Source organism: Glycine soja, chromosome 1, assembly GCF_004193775.1.
Source record: "Glycine soja cultivar W05 chromosome 1, ASM419377v2, whole genome shotgun sequence".
NCBI lineage: Eukaryota > Viridiplantae > Streptophyta > Magnoliopsida > Fabales > Fabaceae > Glycine > Glycine soja.
The window spans coordinates 41527475-41546463 of record NC_041002.1 but is presented as its reverse complement, the minus strand read 5'-3'; the positions used below and the strand labels follow the sequence as shown (position 1 = coordinate 41546463).

Genomic DNA, 18989 nt, shown 5'->3' with positions numbered 1-18989 from the left:
AGTAGAATTCTATAAAACTAGGTGAGTAATCAATCTAAGCAGATGTATTATGTATATCCAGTCAGTTTTCTTTTAAAGTACAAATCAACAGTGAAAGAGATATACGTTCAGCCACTCCTACAAATATGTCCTATGCCCTGCCCCCAAAAAATGAAGAAAGGATAGGAGGAAAAAATAAACAATTAATCATATATACATAAACATACACAAAATGAAGGAAAGGTGGCTTGCATAAAAAAACTTGGAAGTCAAATCAATACCAGACAAAGGGGAAAGCTACAATGTATTTCAAGGTAAAGGTTGATACCTTTCCAGGCCAGTGAGGTACTTGTCATAGATGGGGAACTGAAGGCCACCACCAATTGATGAACTATGATTTAAAGCCTCAGAAAACCTCTCATCGCCTAATTGCTTTAGCAATTTCTGCACTTCAGTCTGCTGTAACACCAGTATTTTGCTGAAAACACAACAGTATACATAACTCAAGAAATATCCCACAATATTTTCTTTAAAATGATTGAATCTCTAAGAAACTATCTCCATGCTATATGTGGTTTTTGTCAAAGATAAGGATGTCTACAATATGAAGTACTTATCAACTTTAACCAACCATGAAGTTCATAACTTGAAAAATACAATAAACTAGATAAACATAGCTTAAAACAGGAACATAAGTTAAGAAATTAAAGGTTAGGTTAAGCGTATACTTATACTTTTCTGAATTCATGTCCATGTGGGTTACATTAATTTCTTATGATATTATGTTACATGCATTGTTTGCTATTGTGTTGCAAGAAATATAGAAAATTGCACAGGCTGAATACGATTAAATAATCACTAATCTCTCTTGACTATGTCCAACACATGAGTGCAGACATTAATTTCAAGATCACTACATATCTATTAACTTTCCATCATGTAAGGTTAAATGAGAAATCAGGCCAAAATTTGGAATAAAATTCAGAAAGATAGCCTTAATATTTTTCCTGTATTGGCCCCTATAATTTTATTTTTTAGTCCATGATGTTATTTTTTCAGTTCCTATAAAATTGTAAAGTTTTGATGAGTCCTTATATTAAAATTTCATTTTAGTCCTGCAATTTAGGAAACATTAGGCTATTTTCTAATCTCTATTAACACCATGTCATCACTAACCAGGACAGGGATCCAAATGAAACAAAAACATTTTATAAGGACCAAAACATGAAAAAAAATTAAGAGGACCACAAAGAAAACAACCCTATAAATATTATAGGGGCTAAAAAACTATTTAAGTCTTTCCTTAAAATCTTTAGATGTACTTGTATACAATTATTAATAAAAGGATGTGAAATTTGTCATTACTTGATTCAAGCAGAATAATTTCCAAAATCCAATTTTCCAATGCATAGTGGTTCGTTTTTTATATGATAATTTAGATACTTACATTCTATAATAGACCTTTCTTCAATTTTGAAGACAAAGTAGGCCTGCCTATCCTTTAAATTGTAATAGTAAAACCACATGGAATAAAGTTACCACCCACTCCTTTAGGTCAGCATCGTAAGTTTCCCCACTGTTTGGATATATAACAATTAGTTTTGTAGTCACCTGAAGATATCATATGTGAATCAAGAATAAGTATTTCACAAAGACAAGTCCCATAACTATAATAATAATATAATAGCTTATTAACACTGACACATTTCTTACATGAAAGTAACACAAAAAAACAAGGGAAAATGACACTATCAACATTTCTAGAGACAAATAGTTTCACATTAATGTGAAAACTGTATGAAGGTATAGGTTAAGTACTTTACTCAGAGAAGTTTCCATTCATATAAGCCATGTTCATAAAAAAATAAAAAATAGTTGAAAGCTATTTTTACAATATCATGCAACTCTTGAATGGTTGACTCTATACAGACTTATCAAAATAAGCCATTTAACTCCATGAGTTTTTATTATTCAGCCTAATGTACATGACTAACAGATATATATAAGCCATTTTCCATGTGCATTTATTATTCACCCTAATGTACATGACTTATCAAAATGAAAACAACTTGGCAACGTGAATACTAACACTTTTAGAACTGAAACAACAATACTAATTAAGACCTAAAAGAATAGGAGAGGTTATAAAAAACAAAAAAAAAATTTATGATGTGTAAAAAAATACGTTCAATAATTAGCCTACACACAACATAATTGATTGGAAATGAGAGAACCTAAGTTTTACCCTCTTAAGCAAAACAATTAGACCATGTATAAATCTTGGTGGGGTACAGTTGATTCCAACAGCGACAACTTTATTACCTGATTCAACAATAGAGCCACATTCCATTAAAGAATCACCACTAACAACATTAACTCCATGAGTTAAAAGAAAACCATGCTGGAATCTTTATGTCCTCTTGTTCCAGAAGCTGAGCAAAAGCCTGCTTAGTCAATATAGTTAGATAAATTCGGGAGTCGAGACAAAAAAATGAACATTGCAAGTGAAGGCTTACAAATTTAATTGTCCAATACTAATATTTAGCTTTAAATAACTATTATTTTGTACCTGTTCCGAGATTTTAATTGATCATATATGCTTGAGTGAGTTACTCATTATAGTTGCTTTACTAGTGATTTTACCCTTTCACAAAAGCAATGGAAACTCCAGAATCGAAAAATTAATGCTTTGTAGTGGTCAAGGGAAGCAAGGCAAAATTTGGGCCAAATTTTGTTGAAAACTTCTTCACTCAAAGAAAACATCCATCAAAAGTTTATGTGATTCACATTTGATGGTAACATGGAACAAAAGCACATCAACCAAAATGAATTATACAAATATAACAAAATTTCTTCAATCATCAAGGATTTGATTTCCGTTCATTATCTAGATTTTAAGGTTATTGCACAAGAAATAAGAATGTCATTAGATAGCCTCGATTATAAGCAAAACAAGTTCCTTTGACTGAATTACCCTTCCTTAAAATATTAAAAATATTATTATGATTTTATTAATCTTCTCTCACTCATAAATATTAATTAAGGGTAAAGTTAGAAAAAAATTTATGATTCAATGATTTTAAAAAGACGGATGACACTTTTAACAGAGATAAAAAAGAACCATGGGGATAGATTTTAGCATTTGGTTGTCCAAAGCTTTAGGATACCTCAACTTCAAGCTTATTGGGCACTGTTTCTAATGCAAGCAGGTCAGCACTTGAATCTACTAAAATTTGAACTCTTCTCCGAATTTCCACCGTGATAGCATGACCATAATCCCCACTGTTAGAAACAAAATATCAAGAAATGTGACACTAAAAAATATATAATATCTATCAGTGCTGAGAACAGCAGCAAAACATTATCAAACCCCAACCTTTCATATCAATGTTGTCCTGAAAAAGACCCAAAATCAATCACTTAATTCTTTGCACCTCATCCTTAGGCAACTTGAATCTCTCAGGTAAAAGTCATACATACCTGAGTTATGAATTCAATGGTTTTAATGCATCTTTTTTAAACTTATTTATAAATTTTAGCTCCTGCATGAATCCATATTATAGCAATTAAACATGCAGGATGAACTGTGATTATTCATGAATGGAAATGTCCTAAGACACAGATTACAACAGAAATAAAATTCAGCTACAAACCTGAAATTCTCAGCAAGAAGGCACATATTAGTGTTTAAGTCATCACCACCAATAACGACGAGGCCATCCAAGTCTATGTTGTTAGCTGTTTCTTTCGATTATTTAACTTGCACCATGCAAGTACACTGAACAAGTGCATCACACTTCAAACAAGCTAAACAAGTGGTAAAATTAATTAATCATATAGTAAACATGAGCCCTAACAAAAGTCACCTATTAAAATGAATCTATGAACTAATAATTGCGTTGATCCTATTAAAATGAATATTTTGTAATAAAATAAAACCACAAACTAAAACAATTTAAGCATAAACAATGGAGACCTTAATTGTGCCTTTCATATACACTTAGCTAACCGAACCATCAAGTAGTTTGTTTGCAACCATTAATGTCACATGAAACAATTGTTTGAAATTTTAAACGAAATGATGTAATCACACTAAAAATGTTCTACTACATAATGAAAATCCTCTTTAGCATCCGCTTTTCCTAATACTTAAAAAGAATGTTGCCCATTTCTGGCGAAGTGTGGTGATGGTGTCCACGTCTAACGGTGATCCATCAGAAAACCACTACAAATTTAAGAATTGATGACATTATTAGTAACTTAACAAATATTAACCAAACCTACAATTGTAAGTCCATGCATTACGTATACCTTGTTCCATTCATCCTTTAATCCACCAGTCACTATGCACCACATCCAATGCATCACATAATATCCGCACTCGTACGCTCCAGTTTGGACATGACTCTAAATTTAACAGTGAAAATTGTTAGTTAAGATGCAAGACTTCAACATGTACAAAGGCTTCATTAGAAACAGGTAGAACTTCAATAATTGCTAACCTTTGGTTCAACCCAGCGAGGTGCAGGTTGATTAGACATGCCTTCGAAAGAACTGGTTATTGTCTTCATTGCACTAGTAAAAAAAATACAAACAACCATATATATGACAACCATTATTTCTGAATATGTAACAACAGTTACCTACACAAACCATCATTTGTATATTTGAATAGAACCTGTTAATTGTGGCTTTGATGCTAATGTCTGGCTTCTTCCTCAGAGAACAAAACCAAACAACTGTGTTTTCCCTTGGACACAAAACAAATAGTTGCCAATGTGCCCTGAAGTTGACAATTACAATTAGGTTTTTATTCAAGCAAAAAAAACGACTTCAATTACAAGAACAGTTCAACTTACTGATGCAAGTAAGCTCCTAAGTACAACTGGCTTTGTGATTCCTTGACCCATGTTTGAATGTATTGTTGGCATTGTTCACGTCTGTCCTTAGCATTGTGTATAGATTGAGGCTCCAACAGACCATACAGTGACTGATCAACTTTGCTTCTACCACAGTTATTCATAAAACTATTTCCAACACAAGTCATGAATATTGTAAATGTTTTAGATTCAACAATGTTGGTTATGACGTAATCAAACATAAAGGTTGACGAAAAATGACTTACATGGTCCACAGCTGCAGGATAGATATGTTCAAACACTTGTCACCTGATATTATTTCCGCTAGATCAACATGTGTGATGAAAAATTTTGCCCCAACATCAGGAAGTCCAAATTGCGTTGCCTCCCACGGCACTTCCACTGGAGTCTTGTACACGTAAAATAATGTTTTCATCAATTCGCCCAACGGATCAGCTTCAGCTGCAACCTCAGCCTCACCAAGACGTCCAACTGGAAAACGCGCATTATGATTTGAATCCTATATGGTACAACAAAATAAGTAGTAAAGTTAATCACAAATGGTGTATTACCAAATTTGTATTCAATTAAATGACATTAGGCAGGGCGATAATTATATTACTTACATCAGTTATAGGCTTCACTAGATGTCTGGGCCATGCAATGAATGTGCTATTCGCGTCCCTGACATACTGAATATCTGAAGTTGGAAACGGGACACTGGCGTCACCATCGTAAATTGTCTCAACAAAAACCCTTACTACATCATCTGCATAAGCAACATTGTGTATAATGCCACCAACTCCATACATTTTTCCCGCAGCCACCACCTGTGTACTATCGCCACACACAATGTATAACCCCACAATAGAAGCATCAAGTGTAGACCGCTCCTTAGCAACAACATTTGCAGCAGCCTCGGCACAGCTTTCTTTGGTGCTGACACGTGCAACCAATACATCAGGGATAGACGGTCTAAAAGGAGCTGACTGTTGCGTTTGAATTTGTGATAACTCACTCTTGATCGCATCCAACTGCTTCTGCAATAAGTCGATAGTCCGTTTGTTTTCGTCTTCTACCTCTTTCCTCAACTCTTGCTTTATACTTCCTATGATTTCCACCAATTTATCTGCACTCATTGTCGCCGAAGAAGTGTTGGAGCCACTACCACGCGGTCCATAGTAATTACCTATAGTGACACCATGTCCAGCAACACGAACCCGACCTGGGTGCTCTGGACGGCCAATGGCAGTGTTCAGAATGTCTTCACGACCATGCGGGACAAAAGTTCCCTGTGTTGATTGTTCCTGCAAATCATCCTGTAACAATCACAACAAGTAAACTTATAAGTGTCATTACAACTTAAAATTTTTAAGGGTGACATATATTGAGCTTACAATTTTGTCTGCAATTTCTTGAGCTGCAGCAGATGTCATTTGCCCAAATTTGTTAGTTCTAGCCTTCTTCCACTTCACATGTCTTGCAATAGGGGATGGAAGGTCGACGACCACATCTGTATTGTCAGTACCGTCACCTTGATTGACTCTTGACTTTGTTTTCTCAGCCATCAATTTTTTTTCAAGCACGTCGTACCCTCCACGAGACAGTATGTGGGGACAGTCGTTGAATTTTTGAATTTCCTGTGCTTTTTTACGGATTCCCTGTCAACATTATTAAATACAAGTCAATATATCAAAACTTTGACAACAATTAAATAAGTTAAATGTTGAGTAAAAGCAATTCAATTTAAACCTTCCAAGTAGGTGTCTGTCGAGTCTTTGAAAATGCTTCCCATGTTTCTCGATCAAAACCATACTTAGCAGATGGATCAATGTTTTGTTGATCGTCTTTGTCATTGTATACATATCTGGAGGTCAGGGAGGACTTAAATTGCCTCCATCTTGTCGCAACCGTGGACATAACCTTCTTCTTCGCAGTTAAACCTTCAGGAATATCAAATTTGGCCTAAAATAATAAATACTTTTCAATCAGTAACTGCATAAACCAAATTTCCACAGGCATTAAATATACACAAAAGTAAACTCGTTACCAGTTGAGTGGACTTACCAAAATGTCATCCCATACAATAACTTTTAGAGTGTCGGGGACATCTTTCCAAGTAGCATGAACAATAGGGATTTTCTCCCGTGCCACTACCCCCAAGTAACTATGGAATTTTTCTTTATGCGGGCCAGATCCTCTACCAGTACTAGTGTTGACGTGGACAGTTGGTCGTGCTTGATATAAGCTTCGTGCAGTCAACCTTCGGAGCCTGGTAGTTTGTCTAGTCTTCCTTTTTGTGGTTGCACTAGGAGAATCTGGTGGTGGAGGGGATCTCGGGGGTGTTGTCATGGCTGCAATCAAAAAGAAAAATTAATTATGCCAACTTAATTGTCACAACATACAAGTATGAAATTGAAATTATAATGAAAGACAAATAATAGCAAATTGAAAATCACAATGGACAACATAAAGAAAAATTGGGTTATATACCACATTCAAGTAGCAATATTTTCCCATAAGCCTTCATCATGATCGATCCGATTTGCAAATACATCATCCTCCTCATTTTTAGCATTTACCGAAGGCATTTCTGTGCAGAACGTTGGGATGTCGTTAACATCAAGGGTTGAAGCATCAATATCGGGAGGGATACCAGTTGTTTTACCCTAAAGAACCACTGACCATCTCGCGTCACTGGGATCTTCAACGTAAAACACTTGTCTTGCTTGCGCTGCCAGGATGAATGGCTCGTCCTTGTAACCAATCTTTTGAAGGTCAACCAAAGTAAAACCCATTTTGTCTTGTCGGACACCAGCATTTCCATTAACCCATTGGCACTTGAAAACAGGCACTCTAAATTCACCATAATCAAGCTCCCAGATTTCCTTAATTAGTCCATAATAAGGCATGGACGCTCGAATAGGATGATTATCTAATGCACTACTAAAGTGCTCCGAATGAGCATCAATCGTTACTCCACAGTTTTGCACAGTGCTGTTATCATCCTGGGATTTTGTGTAGAAAGAATAATTGTTGATATCATACCCCTTCCAAGTTAAGACATTGAGATTAGGCCCAACAGCTAACAATGATAATGTCTTAGAAGCGCTGTCGCTAGCAAATATTGTTTTTCTAAACCAATTGACGAAACTCTTATTGTGCTCTTGCAACACACGCATCATATTCATGCTTGGGTTACAAGCTGTAACATATTCTTTGTGAGCATCTATGTATGGTATAACTTCAGCTGTGTTGTTTAGTACATATAAATGTGCTTGTGACAGTTGCTGGCGATCCATGGTTACAACATTGAATCCTCGTGTCCCCCTACCTTGGTGGCTAGACTCGTGACGGCTTAGAGGAAGACCCACAGGTGAAGCATTTTCAATGTAGTCAGAACAAAACTCAATAGTTTCTTCTGCCACATACCTTTCAACAATGCTTGCTTCTGGCCGATATTGATTCTTGGTATAACTTTTCAATACCTTCATGTACCGCTCCACCGGATACATCCACCGCAGATACACGGGCCCGCACAACCGTATTTCTCGAACCAGATGAACAATCAAGTGAACCATTATGTCAAAAAAGGCTGGTGGAAAATACATCTCCAACTGACAAATGATAATCGAAGCCTCATTTTCCAATTCATCCAACTGTTTCGGGTCGATGACTTTGCTACAGATGGCATTGAAGAAAAAACACAATCGAGTTATTGCAACCCTTACTTTGTCAGGCAATATACCACGAATGGCAACAGGCAACAATTGCTGCATTAAAACATGACAATCATGCGACTTCAAACCAACCAACTTCATTTCAGTCAGAGATACAAGGCTCTTGATATTTGAAGAGTATCCTTGTGGGACTTTAAGATTTTTCAAACAATGACAAAAACTTTTTTTCTCAGACGTTGACATCGTATGACATGCTGGCGGTAAATATGTTCGAAGCCCTTTTGACACTGGATGCAACTGTTGACGTATGCCCATTTCTGCTAGATCTTGACGACATTTCAAACCATCTTTTGTCTTCCCTTTAATGTTAAACAGTGTCCCAATCAAACTATCACAGACATTTTTCTCAACATGCATAACATCTAAACAATGTTTCACATGTAAATTGCACCAGTAAGGCAGATAAAAAAAGATGGACCTTTTCTTCCAAATTTTGTTTGTCGAGCCATCCTTTTTTTGTGTCTTCCCATAGATAACGGCAATGTTGTTCACCCGATCAAGAACTTCAACACCTGACAAAGGAATCGGTGCACTGTCAATCTCAGATGTCCCATTAAAGGCTTTCTTCATTCGCCTATATGGGTGAAAAGGTTTTAAAAATCTTCGGTGTCTTGTATACACTGTCTTTTTGCCATGCTTTAATTGGATGTAACTTGTTTCTTTCTCACATATGGGACATGCATGGTGGCCTTTCACACTATATCCACTCAAATTACCATATGCTGGAAAGTCATTAATGGTACAAAATATCAAGGCACGCAACTTGAAGGTCTCATGAGCATTCCCATCATACAAATCAACCCCTTCTACCCACAATTTTCTGAGGTCTTCAATCAAGGGAGCAAGATACACATCAATGTCATTTCCTGGTTGTCTTGGACCGGCTATCATCATAGACATCATAATGTACTTTCGCTTGATGCACAACCAAGGAGGGAGGTTGTAGATTATTAGCAAAACAGGCCACGAACTATGATTGCAGCTCAAGTTTCCAAATGGATTCATTCCATCCGAAGCAAGACCAACCCTTAGGTTTCTGGGATCTTGGCTAAACTCCGGATACAGCTGATCAATTGTTTTCCATTGAGGAGAATCAGCAGGATGACGGAGCAATCCATCTTTGATCCTGCCATCAGCATGCCATGTTAGATTTTTCGCGTCTTCTGCATTAGCAAACAATCGCTTAAACCTTGGTATTACTGGAAGATACCAACAAACTTTGGATGGACGATCTTTGTATGTGGTTGCATCTTCACCGCAATCGTTGGAATTCACTTTGTAGCGTGACACGCCACATGTAGGGCAGTTGCGCAGTTCAGCATACTCATGCCTATACAAGATACAATCGTTAGGGCAAGCATGTATTTTTTGGTATTCCATTCCAACAGGACATAATATCTTCTTTGCCTCGTAATGATTCTTCGGTAGCGTGTTATCTTCAGGAAGCATATTCTTCAATAACAACAGTAATTCGTTGAAGCTTTTGTCACTCCACCCAAATCTTGCTTTCAAATTCACCAAAGCTAACACCCCTGACAACCGTGTATACTTAGTGCATCCGACATACAACGGTGTCTTTGAATCATTATCTAACTTTTCATAATATGGTGCATGTGTTTGCCTAAAACCCTCTTGTCCAAGATCGCGTAGCATGTCTTCTATACGATCACCAACTTCTTCATGAAATCCAACATTTCCAGGGGTTGATGACATTTCTGATAACTCACCATGCCATATCCATCTTGTATAAGTAGGACAGATACCATCACATATCAGATGGGTTCTAATGTCATCCAAAGATTTTCGTCGACCATTCAAACATTTCACACATGGACAGAAGTATACCCCACGAAAGTCTGGAGCATTTTGTTTGGCAAATTGCAAGAAATCTTCAACCCCATTCTCGTACTCTTCAGTTATGCGTGGTCTTTTCATCCAACTCCGATCCATATTTGGTGTACTGTCAAACGAGGTTCATTATCTGATATGCATGCGGACCTCTCTTTTTTATTGTAAAAAGGTGTGACCCTACCCCATTCGAGAAGACAGTTTTTTACTTCATTCAAACAAACAAGTTAAGACGGTTATGTTAAATTTGACTAAATTTCGGCAGCATTTCGCTTTGGTCTCCAAGTACACGACATCAAAGCGGTGACATCAATTGACATCGCTCATGTATGCACCCAGAGAACAAAGCAAGATGCAGTGACCGAAATATAATCAAAAATAACACAACATACTTGACTTGTAAGTCAAAATGAAGTAAAAAAAAATTGTCTTCCCAAACTGTCCAAACGGACAATTCAAGATTCAATACAACAATTAATCCAAACTATCCGTATTAATCGTTGTATTGAAGCTCAAACGGGGAACTATGGCTCACTCAATGAGGTAGAATGTAATAATAAACAATACTTACATCAGGGGCAAAAATATAATAGTTAACCACAGCAATTTAAGAATGGCATACATACCTCTGAAGATGAGCAATATGACAGTATTTGTTGCAGTAACAGTGAAGGAGCAAGTACTTTTTGCCAATCCGTAACAGTCGGTACCTACAAATTAAGAATAATTTCATATTTAATAGCACAACAAGATTACAGTTGTGTAACAAAAAAAATTGAAACACACATACAACATATGGCTGTAAGGTAATTCAATAACACAAAAACATTAGTTCATTTTCAAGACTTCAGACTAACTTCTGTTTGTCTTGGGAAATAGATTTAGTGCAATCACATTTTCATGCATTCAATTTATTTTATATTTGTTCTAAATTTCAGTAGTTCAATTTTGAACAACTGAAATTTGGATTTCATTTTTTAAAATTAATTGGTCGAAATAAAATATGAATTATTCAATCTTCATTTGATAGTTCCAAGTTACTAAATGCATTGACAAGTGAACGCAGAGGATATGATCCTCTGCCTTAGTCTTTCAGTCAATGATAGGTATTCTCACACAACCTTCCAAGCTAATTTTTAGGAATTGAAGGAAACGGGGTGATGTAGAGCCTTAGTGGCTTCTAGTTTTAAGAGCTACATGTGAACTTACTCTAGAATAAGGTAAGGTTAGTGGTACCCCTGATCCTGCCACTTTGTTTGCATAAGAATTGACACTTTCACATACATAATTTAATTGACACTTTCACATCCTTTCATTTATAAGAGTATAAGGGCCTTTGTAATATTAGATTCATTATAGTTTCAAAACTGCTCAAAAGAGTATTTATAATGGCAGCTGTGTGTTATTCCTTGTGATAAGGTTAATCTTTTATTTTTATCCTTGTGTAAGTATCTGTGTTTTTCATTTGCTTTTTAAGCCTTGTGCAAGTTTTTTGGCCTATTAACATGTAGAGAATTCTAGAGACAGAGATTAAGTTCTTACTTACAGCATATAAATAAAGACTTACTGCACTATTATATCATAGGGAAACTTCTTTATGCAAGAACTATTACTTTCTTCTCCTTTGAGAAAAATGAAAATTTAAAAAAGTATAGACAAAGTGCTTATCACTTTTTTCGTGTATTTAAAACACGGCCTTTATTTATATCACACAAAGTATAAACAAAGTCACAAAACACTTTAAAAAGATACTAGTAAGCCCATACAAAAGCTCAAATACCATTTATCACTGTTGGTATTTTCCTTACTTCCTCACATCTTATCCAATGTGTGTGTCCAGCTGTTGGTAATTCTAGAGTAAGTTCGCAGGGGCATGTAAGATTATGGATGATAAATTGATAATTAAATATATACATTTTCGTATAAAAATTAAGCTTAATGTCACTTTTGTTCTATTAAGTTTATTTTAGTTTCATTTTGATATGTTTTCAACAAAACGGATCGTTTTTGTATTTTTTTTGGTTTTTTTCTAAAACATTTAATTCTGTCAATGTTTTAAATTTTAAAACAATAAATTTTAAATAGTGGTGATTAATTAAAAATCATTACTATCTTTATTTTATTTTAAAAATTATAAAACAATCTAATTCCTAACCTCTTTTCTTTCCTAAACACCAACAGTCATTACTTCACCCCTCCCCCCACCATGCCCACCACCTTGCCCCCGAGTTCCTCCTCTAGCATGCCTCCCTTGTCGCCTCCTTCTCCCATCAATTTGTTTACAAAATCACAAAACATACTAATCATGCCACTACCATCTTTAAGCTTGTTGCCTAAAGTAGATGACGAAGCAATTCTTAAGACAGACATGGATGGATTAACGGGGTAAATGAAGTGAATGTTTTCATACCAAGTGACAAAATTGTATTTGTTACCATTGGATTCAATGTTCAAAAGTGTCATTCAAATAAACCAAAGCAAAACTGCCAATTCATGCACAATGGGATGATGGCAGCCGAAATGAAGAACGTAAGTTTTGAATGGTACTAGAACAAAGGTCCTTAAGTATGGCAGTATGGTGCAAGTCTTTCTGCAAGACATTTATTTGAGAGATGCTTTTGGGTAATTGGGAAAGGATGGCAGCTGCAGGGAATTATAAAATAGGTGCAGCACATTTTCAATCATTGTATTGGGTTCAGGTGGTCCCTAATATAATGGGTGCAGGACATTTGCTATCACAGTGGGTGTGGTTGGTGATGTATGTAGAGGCTTCGAGGAGAAAGTACTGGTTTATTGTGATGGGATTATTACCCAATTGCATGTGGAATTGTCCAGCAATCAGCTCCATAGGTCTGTTAAGCCTCCTATTTTTTCAAGTTTTGGAGACATAGCCTTGGCAATTGGAGAAAAGTCTTAGAAGTAGTTGTTGTATGCAATGCCTATGCTTTAGAGTGGTGCAGAACTCGCTGCAGATATATATGCTGCTGATGACAATATGACAGAATACACTAATTGTTTGACAAATGGAATTCTAGAGGCATACTCAGGGATCTTAGAAGGATTTAAAGGTTCCCCAAAGACCCAATTTCTAATGTCTTAAATATGCTCGTTTGCCACTGTTCATAAATAAAAGCCGCTGAAATTTGTTTCACAAATTAAATCTTTTAATATAATTTGAAGACCAAATTGATAACTAAGAAACAAAAAGCTAGCCTGCAAATATATTTATTTATGAGCATTCATTTCTGAACATTCCCCTCATTTTGAAGTTGCTGCCTCTTAAAGGTTATTATTGGACATTTGAATGAAATTAATTTTGTCAAAATTTTGTTAAAGAGAGCTACCAGTTAAATTAGGAAACTTAACATAATATATTAATTTTTTGTAAAATTAGCCATGAGAGTTCAAAGATCTAAACGACAACTTTATATATCCATCTTTATGAGTGAAATTTCTTCAAATCTTGAATAAATGAACAAAAGAAGTAGGCAATATAATTACCTATAAAGAAAGGAACCAACCTCTATTCTTGGAATTGGATGACCGGGAGTTGTGATTTGTCTTTACTTGTCACTATTCCAAATCGTAAGCAATAAACTGAATGTGAGAAAAAAAAAGAGCAGCTTTAGGAAGAAAGCTGAAATATGTTGGCAAGCTAAACATGATTTAAGCATATGGATGATGTACTACTAGTCCGAAGAAGACCAAGATCAAGTTAAAAAGCAACAGAATACTGAGAGCATGACGAAAGAAACCAGAAAACATACTCGATCACAAATGATCCTCCCTGTTTGAGTGTTTGGAATGAAAAAATATCTTAAGTTTATCTTTTTTTAAATTATGTAAAAGCTAGTTTAAAAAAAAAAGATGATATGTGACCAACTCTGTAAAAGTCTTTCACTGTCTTTGCTTTTATGTTTGCCTAATACATGACAGTGAGATTGACAAGTTTGGTAGAGGGAGATAATTTGATTCCTTTAATTTTTCAATTTAAGTTGCAGTTTGCATGTGAATTGTATATGTGAGAAAAATGGATTATAAAAGGTTGGCCTATCAAACTCAACCTAACAAAAGTGAATTAATTTGATTCGATTAGTTTAAAATTTAATAATAATTTTTTGGATCATAATAATATTAAATTTATGAAAAGTTTGATTACATTAATATTAAGTTGAACTCAAATATTGTATAGTTACTATAAGTGGATCAAAAGTTCTCTCAGTTTAATTAATAATATAAAGTTCTCTCATACTGGAGGTTAGTTTTTCAAGTTGAATACTCGAGCGCAAATCTGATAAAATAAATTCAAGCCAAACTAATAAAATAAGTTCAGCATTATTCTTTCTACTCCTTCTATTCCACTGCCCCCCCCCCCCCAAAAAAAAAAAAAAAAAAAATCAAACAAATAACTCTTATAAAGAATACATACTTTTACATTTTAAAATTGGTAATAATTTGAAAGTCATAACATAGTTTTTTCCTAAGCAAAGTCATATATAACCTAGTTAACAAGCATTGAGCTTGAAAAATAAGTATATATAAAAGCTAATTTAAAACACGTTGTGTCCTCCAGTAGAAGGCAGAGCTAAAGTAGTTTTTTTCTTCTTTTTTTTAGTTATAAAAAATTACAAATAAAATTGTATACTGAGTGTTTTTTGGGGCTGTATGTAATTGTCTTTAATTCTAATTCTGCCTATTTGGGAATTTCTCATCTTCAAATTTTTTAATGTTATTTTAATTTATTGGTTCCTCTTGTCCTTCGAGGGATGATGTTGTTTGCTAAGACAGCGATTGTCGTGGTTGGAGATTTAGGTGATACTATGGGCAGTAATACTGGCCCCTTGATTCAGGAGAAGGCAGAAACAATTTTAATATGTAGGAAACATATCCCATTTAGGAGAAACTTAACTCCTCTAATTATGTGTGATTATTACTATCAGTCTATATAAACAAGCATATGTTGTGTTCTCCGACTCACAGTTTACACACAAATATCCCTAAGTTTATCCTATTTTACATAAACAAATTAATTTCCTATCCTAAACTAGAATATGACTACATGAGATAAAAAATTTCTTCATAAACCAATGTCTATAGCTGAAATCACGGGCAATGGCAGCAAAAGTCTATAGGTCTAGCTGTGTAGGGGACAAGGAAAGAACATGAGTACTGCCTCAAGGGAAGAACAACAAACAGAACTGAACGCAGTCTCAACAAGGACATTGTATTTTAGCAGATACTAGGTTTCTGCAACATGTCAGGTTAATTTTGAATTTTTTTAATTTCTTGGTTTGTCAGCAGGTGAAATGCAAAACCCAGACAATTGCATAATCTCAGTGATTTGATGAGTTTTTTTTTTTTCCGGATCAGGATATCCCTGATCAGAGTTCTTGTCAAACAATTGCAAATAAAATGAAAATACAACAAGAATTCAGCATTCTTTTGTCTTTGTTTGTGGCATTGTTTTGATTATCATCTTATTTATTTTGGCCGAATTCTCATGTGTCTATGAAATATCTTTTGTAGCTTCTCCTCTGGATTCAACTGCACAGACCGGACAGTCAAGTGGGGGTGATTGGCAAGAACAAGTGTATCAACATGTAATATGTTATTTTCTTATAATTTTTTTCCTTATTAAATTAAATGTGTGCGGCAGGAAGTGCTTTAACCAAAACAAATTTTTATTTTTTGGTTTTCCATAAGAATCATTTTTTTTAATTATTATCTTTTTATCCTCGGACTCAGTTGTAACAACGGTAAACATAGCTATCAATGTCAAATCCAGTATAATATTGCGAATAAATAGTGGAGAAAATTGCTCAAAATTCCTGCACTGGTAGGAGATTGCAAGGTTTCTAATGCATTGATTATTTGTTTCTGGCAGATTAAATCTATGAAAGAAAGTTACTTGCTAGAGTTGAATGAAATGTACCAAAAGATTGCTACCCAACTTTAACAGGTATGATTTGTCAGACAATTTTTAATAACTGCTATTGATAAATAATCTTTTTCCATTATTGTTATTCTTGCAAACTCTAGAGATTGTAGCATGTTCTAAGCCCTATATCAGGTCATCACCTTTCCTCAAAGGGAGTCCTTTATTGTTGTTTTTTCCTCGTAAATTATTTTTACTATGTTTAACCCTGTATCTTTCCTTTATCAGCACAATTCCCTTCCAACACAACCAAAGTTAGATCAACTTGAAAAGATGAATGTATTTAAAATGCTGGAACGTATTATAGCATTCCTTCAGGTTTCTAAGAGCAACATCTCACCCAATTTCATGGAGAAACTAGGTTCATATGAGAACCATATTATAAACTTCATAAATAGAGAAACTAGGTTCATATGAGAACCATATTATAAACTTCATAAATAGAAAAAGACATAAGAAAGCTATGCCTCCAATGCAGTCAAGGCAACTTCCCCTACCTCATATTGATTGGCAATAAGAAGTGTATCAAAAGGTAAGGTAATGTAGTTTTTTGTTATCATTTTATTTCTAAGTGAATTGGATTGAACAGCAGATATTTGTCAAATGAACAAAACCCAAAATGATGAAGAATGATGGCTTTTATTGTGAGAAATTATCAAGAAGAAAATGAAACTCTTCAGTAGTCTTGTAGGAAAAATAATGAGAACTCTTCTTAAATCCATACTACTCAATGTTTATATATATTGATGAACCTTCACATAATATTTGAAAAAATGTGTAATGTAGCAGTAGAAATTACTTGTGCTTTACCCAATAAGGATTTTTTTTGTTTTTTTTTCTAGAGTTAATTTCTTTTAGTGCTGTCGTTTTATTCTCTATTGGTTATTTGTATTGAGAATATCTGGTAATTGTTAACATGTCTTTGTGTTGATATGAATGGTATTTCTTTAGTGAGATTTTTGAAGTTTTCAATTTAATATTCAAAGTCATGGTTGGTGTGCTTAAGTTCCACATCTAGTAGTATGGTACGCTTGATGGAGTATTAAGTGACATGGTTCTCCAAGTGTTTAGGTGCTTATCTTACATGCATGATGTGTGCACAATTAAGCATGAAATTTATAATGCATTACAAAATGAGAAATTTTTTATCATCCTTCCTTAGTGGAACAATGGTACAAATTTTCTTGCACAAGAGACGACAAGGTTTCTAATTAACCGATCCCTATTTGATTTGGTTGATTTTATTTTGCAGATTAAGTCCATGAAACAAAATTACTTGCCAGAGTTGAATGAAATGTACCAAAAATCTGCTAGTAAACTTCAGCGGGTATGCTTAGTCAGATAAATTTTTAACAACTACTCTATGAATAAACCAGCCTTTTCCATTATTATTATTATTATTATTATTATTATTATTATTATTTTGGTAATCTCTAAAGATTGCTAAGCACTATTAAGTCATCACCTTTCCTGAAAGTGAAAGGGTGCCCTTTATTATTTTTTTTCTCATCAATTATTTTTAATGTGTTTAACCTTGTACCTTTTTTTTTTCTTTATCAGGATACTCCCTTCCACAACAACCGAAGTCATATAAACTCGAAAAGTTGAAGAAATTTATGAAGATGTTGGAATGTGCTATAGCATTCCTTCAGGTTTCAAAGAGCAATATCTCACTTAATTACAGGTTGAAACTGGATTCATGTGAGAAGCAGATTATAAAGATCATAAATATAAATAGACCTAACAAAATCGTGCCTCCACTGCAATATGGACAATTTCCCCCACCTCATATGCAGTCTCATTAAAATCAAGTGAACTCTCAATTGCAAACAACAAATATGCAAGGAGGCTTTGTAGCAGCAACCCAGTAGAATAATATCACAAGCTTAAGAATATGGAATTGAACAAAGTTAACAAAAATGGTAGCATGCAGCAAGCTTCATGTGCTTAGGATACAGTAGAACATGAAAGTTTGTATTAGAGTCAAGTTGCGAACTCAACTCATTTCTAGACCTTTTTTTTTTTTCTGAATTCTCATTTAGTGTCAACTATCCCTACTCTAATTTTATTTATTATGTTTTAATATTTAATGTTCTATACTTTTGTAGATTTAATTTATTGTTTTAAATATACTATAGCAATGTGTGTGCGCGCACGAATTTATGCATTTTTAGGTTTGGTGTATATTTTTTATCAACAATTATTAATATACCTCCTCTAATTGTTTACTTTTTTTTTAATCCCAAATTCAAAAGCTAGCCTCCATAATTCTATATTGGGTTATCCGATTTTAACCTTTGCAATCATATTTTATTGTATTCTCAATGTCCCTTGGTCCATATGTCTCTCAATTGAACACGAGAGTAAGAGTGTGTTATTCTCGTAAAGTTCTGATCATTGATTCTTTTATACTTGAGTGAAAGAGTAAACACAAATATGTCAAATATCACATATTGGTATGCATGGTCACACATATTTCATGTTCTACTCTATCGAGAGGTCCAATAGCATAACTCCATATGTAACAAATCTATATATGTGACTGTTTTACTTAGAGTATAGTCTAAAAGGGACATAAAAATCTAACTTAGGAACAATGATTTGAATGAAACAAGTGAGTAATAATGT

General features: G+C 34.4%; 2 protein-coding genes and 2 long non-coding RNA genes across 6 annotated transcripts; 1 reads left to right on the top strand and 3 right to left on the bottom strand.

Annotated features, from left to right (window-relative positions):
- Window positions 1-4834: 4834 nt before the first annotated feature.
- Window positions 4835-7407, bottom strand: LOC114377733. The gene is made up of 7 exons (XM_028336332.1): window positions 7332-7407; window positions 6906-7192; window positions 6591-6803; window positions 6236-6499; window positions 5465-6157; window positions 5105-5358; window positions 4835-5006 (listed from the first exon to the last, which is right to left on the bottom strand). The coding sequence occupies exons 1-7, from the start codon at window positions 7405-7407 to the stop codon at window positions 4835-4837; spliced, it is 1959 nt and encodes a 652-aa protein (XP_028192133.1).
- Window positions 7408-7507: 100 nt separating this feature from the next.
- LOC114377629 lies at window positions 7508-10528 on the bottom strand. Its single transcript, XM_028336276.1, has one exon. It carries the CDS (start codon window positions 10526-10528, stop codon window positions 7508-7510), a length of 3021 nt encoding a protein of 1006 aa, XP_028192077.1.
- Window positions 10529-11052: 524 nt separating this feature from the next.
- LOC114405102 lies at window positions 11053-14231 on the bottom strand. The gene is made up of 3 exons (XR_003665170.1): window positions 14114-14231; window positions 13948-14023; window positions 11053-11136 (listed from the first exon to the last, which is right to left on the bottom strand). It is a non-coding gene; the product is annotated as an uncharacterized LOC114405102 (long non-coding RNA).
- Window positions 14232-15330: 1099 nt separating this feature from the next.
- Window positions 15331-18412, top strand: LOC114416122. Of its 3 annotated transcripts, none has more exons than XR_003667432.1 (5): window positions 15331-15687; window positions 15953-16026; window positions 16311-16385; window positions 17614-17688; window positions 17922-18412. It is a non-coding gene; the product is annotated as an uncharacterized LOC114416122 (long non-coding RNA). The 3 variants fall into 3 exon arrangements; XR_003667431.1 differs by having other exon boundaries at window positions 16590-17688; XR_003667430.1 differs by having other exon boundaries at window positions 16311-17688.
- Window positions 18413-18989: the final 577 nt, after the last annotated feature.